Source organism: Botryllus schlosseri, chromosome 14 (assembly GCF_051294905.1).
Source record: "Botryllus schlosseri isolate E-star chromosome 14, Bs_hap1, whole genome shotgun sequence".
Classification (NCBI taxonomy): domain Eukaryota; kingdom Metazoa; phylum Chordata; class Ascidiacea; order Stolidobranchia; family Styelidae; genus Botryllus; species Botryllus schlosseri.
The window spans coordinates 9,980,333-9,987,738 of NC_137249.1; the positions used below are offsets into that span (position 1 = coordinate 9,980,333).

The 7,406-nt window shown below is 41.2% G+C and overlaps 1 protein-coding gene across 1 annotated transcript; it reads left to right on the forward strand.

Annotated features, from left to right (window-relative positions):
* Positions 1-781: 781 nt before the first annotated feature.
* LOC145455044 (sulfoquinovosidase-like) lies at positions 782-7,196 on the forward strand. The gene is made up of 15 exons (XM_080333002.1): positions 782-979; positions 2,109-2,362; positions 3,172-3,307; positions 3,370-3,474; positions 3,724-3,844; positions 3,903-4,086; positions 4,344-4,514; positions 4,580-4,697; positions 5,020-5,107; positions 5,675-5,901; positions 5,979-6,098; positions 6,160-6,311; positions 6,483-6,675; positions 6,778-6,990; positions 7,051-7,196. The coding sequence occupies exons 1-15, from the start codon at positions 874-876 to the stop codon at positions 7,170-7,172; spliced, it is 2,310 nt and encodes a 769-aa protein (XP_080189128.1). The 5' UTR covers positions 782-873; the 3' UTR covers positions 7,173-7,196.
* The last annotated feature ends 210 nt before the right edge of the window (positions 7,197-7,406 follow it).

The window sequence follows — 7,406 nt, forward strand, 5'->3', positions numbered from 1 at the left end:
TCGTTATCGAGCGATCAATTTAGATATTTTCGGCATTTTTAAATATTAATACTCATAGAATGCTTTTAATTCAAATATTTACCCATCCTGATTACGGTGGTCGTCGCATATGGTAGGCAAGGCATATAATAGCTTATTCTGGTAACTTAACCGACAGCTATATAACCATTTGAAAAGACGGTACAAGGTCTTAACTCCAATTCGCTTGTGATTTGACAATGAGCGCTTCAAAAAAATAAAGTAACAGGAATTAAATCGAATTTATTAAACCGCTGGAAAGTCGCGACGCAAAACATATAAAAATCATGAAAAAATCATTTCGAGTCTTCTTTCTCCGAATTGGGGAAAGTGTGGCACAGTAGGCTATGGTGTTGCTGCTGGAGACATGACGACTTGTATGACTTCATATTAGTGTCAGAAGACATTGAAGAGAACATTATAGTAAATAGGCATATAGGCACAAGCACGTGATAGAACCAAAATATATCAATCATTGGAATAACTTTACGAACGAAGTCTAGAAAGACCAGGCAGTTTATTTCGGATCGCATGTTCTCAGCGTTGCTTATAAGCCGAACCCGGACAATTGCAAAAAATGGTTCATCTGATTGATGACGTCACACTGGAGATTATTACGTCATCACAATCGAGATTGCCTAGACGCCACATTTGCCACCCGGGAACATCTACTCTTGTGTCGCAAGCAACATTTTGCAATTCCACATAAATTTCAGCCGGTACAACTGCGGTTACTGATTAACAAATCTGTGTTTGCCTAAAATGCAGGCCTAATTGGTACTCTATGTAGTTTAAGTTCCCCGATGCCGACATATTCGTATTTCTACTGCAGTGAGTCAATTCCCATCTACAAATATGATCTGGAATTTCGTTCACGTATTAGCGGTTGTAGTGTATCTCCCATTAGAAGTGAATACGCAGTGTAGCGGATACACCTATGAATTGGAATCCACCGCAATAGGTAAGTGCCACTTCAGCTACTGAGTGTAGGTAGGCGAGAGGTTGATTGATCTTACCCGCAGACTGACACAATATACGATTATTTTAGCGGTAGATGTATCAGTACAGTAGTGCGCAGTTTATTTGAACCGTTACAAAGTCGCATTGAATCATGTGGAAAGCACTTCAGATCAAAAACTCACTCTTTCGGTCCTTAATTTGTTCGTGCAGCGGTTTAGGTAACATGTACTGTAGTCCTTTTTTGAGAAATTTACTGGACACGCGAGAAAGTATTTATTTTTCATCCAACGGAAATAGGCCTACATGACGAACAGACAGCATCAAAAATGATGCAGAAGAAAACCGCATACACAGTATTCCGTATCGGATAGGAGTGATCGATACACAGTAGGCCTAACACCCACATTAAACAAGTGTGTCGGTGCTGGATAAAACTGAATGATTTCAGACAACAACATTTTACGATGCGCTGCTGTCATGCGGATTTGAATTGTTTAATTAGTACTACAAGTAAATTAGGATGATCGGATTTATTAGTATAGGGGTGGGATGTAAGCGGAGTCGAATACAGTGAAACGGCTTCTAGTTGATGTCGAGGAAACTGTCAAGATTCGTAGACCTCTCGCCAGGAGTTCAGTCAAGTGAACAAAATAAAATCACAACTTACTCTATTGCGACACCAGCGGTCTTTGCATCCTTGCACCAAGAGAATGCTTCAGAAGAGAATCCCATTGAAAGACAGTCAGTTTCTACTACTCGCGTGTATTTTGAGATTACCGAAACGATATTTGACATATCTACTTTACTGTAACGCGCCTCTTCGTCGATTCCTCATTTCTTTTTATAATTCTGTTGGCTATTTATGATTGAGTGTGTAAGGTGCCCTGCCCACCTCTCGTTATAATAAGCTTTTTCAATTGTGTGCAAATACAACTTATTTGTATACCAAAGGACCGAGATGGGAGATTGATTGATTTCACCAAGTCGTTTCGACTTCTTTTTTTCTTTTCGTTGCATTACCATTCTTGTCGTATCTTGAATCGATTAAAATGATGTTGATAATGATACTGCGAACTCAAGGTTTGCACCACCGAAGAACGATTTATAGAAAAGCTGATGTTACGTTTCAGAAATTCGCGTGGGAAAAGTCACGATTTTCCGTCACTCACATGAGTTGACATCATTGGAAGTTGGAATCGGCACGTCGTCATTCCAATTCGACCACGGAAACTTTCACGTCAGCGAAGCTGTTCAAAGGAGAACAAATTTGAAGTATTTCGAACTGGTCCTGCCTACGGACGCCGAAGCGATTCAAGACAGAAGCGGGGAAAGCAGCGAGCTTAACGTACTCTTTTTCGAAAATAAACATGATAAAATACCAACGGTGAGTTTACAGGGTGTGGAATGTGGTTGTGGCTGTTGTTTGGTTTTCATGATGGTTCGGCGTCCTTGGCGATTTTACACCAATATGATACTCTTATTTCGGGTGCCTGATCTGTCGACTTATAGTATATAATAGCAGGCCTATATATTCATACAAAGTAGCTGCTCCCACATAATATAAAGCACTCAGTGCGTACGTATAAATTATGCTTGCATTGAAAAAAAATTTAAAACATGTTTTATATATATACAGATATATTTTTGTTTTCAAGCCAGGACGTCACGGATATTCAATTGTGACGTCATAGTATATTGACATTGAGAATTAAAAATATAGGGTAAGCTCTTTTGGCGAAATAGGCTTCTAACCCCTGTCCTATACGGGCCGAAGATATTCTTAACCAGGACTACATCGTCATGTAGCATTTTTACGGTCGGCGGTCATTATCATCATCATCATCATCATCAGACCATTCATTCTGTACCAATTACATATATCTACGTACTATAGCTGTTGAGCCGACTATTTCGAGGATTCCAACCATTCCATATAGTATACGTCGGCTATATCGGGTGTAAATCGACCGTAGGACCATGCTACAGGTTTTTGGTATGTAATTACAAAATTATGCCATAACTATGCAACTAAAAAGACGCAATTTTCTGTTTAAAATCGTTGTAATCTATCACCTCTCGTTGAGCTCGTCTTGGGCAGCAATGCAGTAATTTAACCCATTTATAGTCACCCATTTGTTCTAAATGCATCCCTAGGTATAACACGTGATCTAACAACTAGATTTTTCGACGCAGGCAATAGTAGCGTTCAAATGCGGGATTTATGGGAACAGTCGTATTCACGTGCGAGTACCAGATCACGATGGCAAGCTTCGTTATAACAGACTGTGGTTGAAATTGCCCGGTTCGGCCGACGAGTTTCTTTATGGCGGTAAAGTGATTAGACTCGGCTCGAATTCTTAATAATCAATCGTCTGCAACAAATATATGCAGGAGGGGAGCAATACTCGCATTTTAATCTGAAAGGACATGCTTTTCCGATGTGGAGCAGAGAACAAGGGGTTGGGAGGCATCCTACCGTAGTCCGATATCTGGCAGGTAGGTACGTAGGCTACTCATTATCGCATATGGTTATGTCGTAGCAATCTATCACCTCTCGTTGAGCTCGTCTTGGGCAGCAATGCAGTAATTTAACCCATTTATAGACAAATGTCTTTTGATACTATATGATTACCGTGGTATACCAGGCCGATAAAGTGATGAGCACAACATTGTTTCATTTTCGAAAAGTAATAATACCAATCTTAGTAATTATCGTATATTTTGTAATCTACCGCACTTATACAGAGCTGATCGCTGGTGCCGGCGGTGACTACCACACAACATATTGGCCGCAACCAACCTTTGTATCATCCCGGTTGTTTTATGTTCACATTGACCATGCCCACTACAACGTCCTCAATTTCACGTAAGAGGTCATTTCATGAAACCACGCATATCCATCACAGCATCTAATTATGTTTTAGTAATGAATCCATCAACGAAATCGAGTTGTGGGAGGATTTAACGGACATTAATATATACATGGATACTGCCATATCTTGGCCGATGCTTCTATCAAGACTTACCGGATTCTTTGGTCGGCAACCGGTGCCGCCAAAATGGATTTATGACGGTGCTATTCTCGGTTTGCAAGGAGGAAAAGATGAGGTAAGCAGCGCCATACAGCCAGAACGGAACAGTTTGCGGTTTTGATTCGAAAATAACCAGTCCATTAGGACTTAACGACACGATTTTTTTATAAAACACTCGATGTAACTTTTGGAAGGCTTTTCTATAAATCAATATTTAAAACATGCTGTAAAACACGATATGGTTTTAATGCAGCCCAAATCACAATATTAGATTGAAATAGAAAACGTAGGATTGTCCGGATGAAGCTGACTCACATCGCGTACGTTCGGCAGGTGTTGAAAAAATATCAGCTGATCAAAGACGGCGGATCGGAAATCAGCGCGATATGGATACAGGACTGGTCCGGCAAAATAGTGACCTCTTTAGGCAAACGCGTACATTGGAGCTGGGACCTCGACGAGCAGTTCTACTGGAGTAAACCGGAAATGAAGACGAAGCTACAGGTTGCGACCGTCCAAACACGATTACAAATTACAATTTTCTGTCACTCATCGAGGTATATTTCCAGGGTTTTAAAGGCGAAGGAGTAAGATTTTTGTCATACATCAATCCACATGTAATTGAAGGAAGTAAACTGTACCAAGTCGGCGATGAAAACGGATTCTTCATAAAGAATTCTTCGACCGGTAAGTTTATCTCACAGGTTTATCATGATTAGCAAATGGTACATAGATCAGGGATATTGAAGTATATAGTTCTATAGCCCTGGGTACAGATATATAAATTACAAGGTCACTAATCATAGTGTATACATACAAATAGAATGGACATATATTGAATTGCGGTAGATCGCAGAATGTTTGCGTCCGCCCATTGGAATCATATTGTTTGTTCTACTGAACGTCCATGCGACCGATAACGATTATTACCTTATGTGCTATCAACGGACATGCTATTTTTCGTCATGTTCAAATTACTGACAATTTATGGTCTTCGTTTACTTGATAGGAAGGACCTTTCTGGTTGATTTCGGGGAGTTTTACTGTGGAAGTGTTGATTTCACCAACCCTGCAGCATATGCATGGTATAAGACGCGGTGCTAAAGGTAAGTCTACACAATTAACAGATGCGAAATGCAGCTGACTCGAAAATTCCAGATCACGGCGAAATCAGATAATATTAGCTACACGATGATATTGATCGGGGAAGAAAGTGACACTTACATTCGAAAATGAAATTATTTGTAACATGTCTTGTACGCGTTTCGCGGAAATAAGCACTTATAGGCAGGATCGAAACAGCACTTTGTCCGCCCTCCGAACTCTGGTCTTGCCTACATAGGGTGTTTAACACAACGGCTGGGTGGTTCGTTCCCAATACCACATTTCTCCCACGGGCCATTTCCTCATCTATGCCAGTCTCAAACGCACACACACACACTGTATCCGCTGGGAGCCAACTACGGCTATACGCGAATCGGCCTACAGCGCAGTTTTCGTCTAATCGCGCGAGCACGAAAATCTTTGAGGTGAATTAAAGTATGCATGGTGTCACGCACGGTGTCAATAATATTCGTACTTTCCTATATTTGTACTAATTTTTATCCCTCTCTCAGCCTGCATGATAAGATTTACCAGGCAGAGTTCGTTCTCGTAAGGGTGAGTGCTACATGCGAATCGCGTTTTCAGAACATGGTGGAAATTGGATTTTCGGGCTGGATGGCCGACTTTGGCGGTGAATATTTACCTGTATCAGACGAAATGGCTTTCCACGATGCCAGCCAGAATTCTAAAAGCATGCACAATGTTTATTCCTATTTATGGGCGAAGATGAACCGGGAAGTATACGACGAGGAAGGCAATGGAGATCTTTTTATCTTTATGAGATCAGGTGTGTGTCATATATGTTCACCATAGTCTGTTACGCTGTTGAGATCAGCCGAATTTGTGAATAGTGTTCAAATTTAGGTTACAGTGGCTCTCCCGGAGAGACTTTGATGGCATGGGCTGGTGATCAGAATGTCGACTACTTCCGTGGAGATGGGATGCCATCCGTGATTCCGGCGGCTATGTCACTCGGAATGTCAGGTAAAGTATAAAAGATCCTTTTTAGCTCTTGTTGTCGCGTAACGTGGGCCTAATTTTGTAGGTATGGGCCTGTCGCATTCTGATATCGGTGGTTATGTGTCCTTGATATGTATGGTGCGCAATAATGAGCTATTGCTGAGATGGGCGGAAATGAATGTGTTCACCCAAGTTATGCGGACGCACGAATGCAATCGTCCATATAATAACTGGCAGGTAAGGATATAACTATTCTGTAGAGTTGCAATTCTGTCTCAACCTAACTAGGGCCTAGATCACTATAAATCATATTTCGCTAGTAGGTCTACTGCTCGTACCAAATTATCATACGCTTGCTGACTGTATCAGCCGCATTCATCTCCACATATTTATATTTGCATTGGTAAGGTTTACACTACCAATGAAACCGCTGAAAAGTTTGGCCCATTGACGAAGGCATTCAAAAGTCTTCGCCCATACCACGAATACGTCGCACAGCTCAATTCCAAGTACGGATGGCCGACGCAAAGACCGTTGTTCTTTACGTATGCTGATGATCCATACAGCTACCACGAGCAGTATCAATATATGTATGGACCAGGTTCGTACATCATTTAAAAGTATAGGCTATATAGGCATAGGCAATGATACACGAGTAGAGTTATGAATGTAATCATTCGGTGTATGCTTTCTATCGAACTAGATCTCTTGATCTCGCCGGTATTCGAAGAAGGTAGCCGAACCAAGAATGTATATCTGCCCCCGGATAATTGGGTTCACCTGTGGAGTGGAAAAGCCTGGAATTTAAGAGGTGATTCAGGAAGGATGGTGCAAGTAGACGCGCCACTTGGGCAACCACCAGTGTTCTACCGGAAAGAATCGGAATGGGAAGAAGTGTTTCTCAGGGTTAATGGAAGTCAGTCGTGCATGTGATGAAGGCCACTATGTTATGATTGTAATTATTGTTCTTTTACAGGTAACACTCGGTCATTATCAGAACCTGAGGGACTATCTTGGACACTCTTGTGGAGCAGCCCATTACTCTTTTTCTACCTCATGCTACGTAAATTATTTTACTACGTTTTTTTCTATTATTAAACAATCAGAAATAATGTGTCGTAACCGATGGAATTCCTAACATAAGAAGAGTGTTTGCAACTGTGCGTTGAGAGAGCGATTGCTATCCAATAGACCAGGTGTATAATTCCGAAGTCAGGGAACGCGAACTCGAAGCGACAGGTGACGAGATACCGAATCATAATAATGAATAACGGCCTGGCGTAAATGACCATCGTAGTAGAAAAACACCATGGATACCAAAAAATTCAAAGC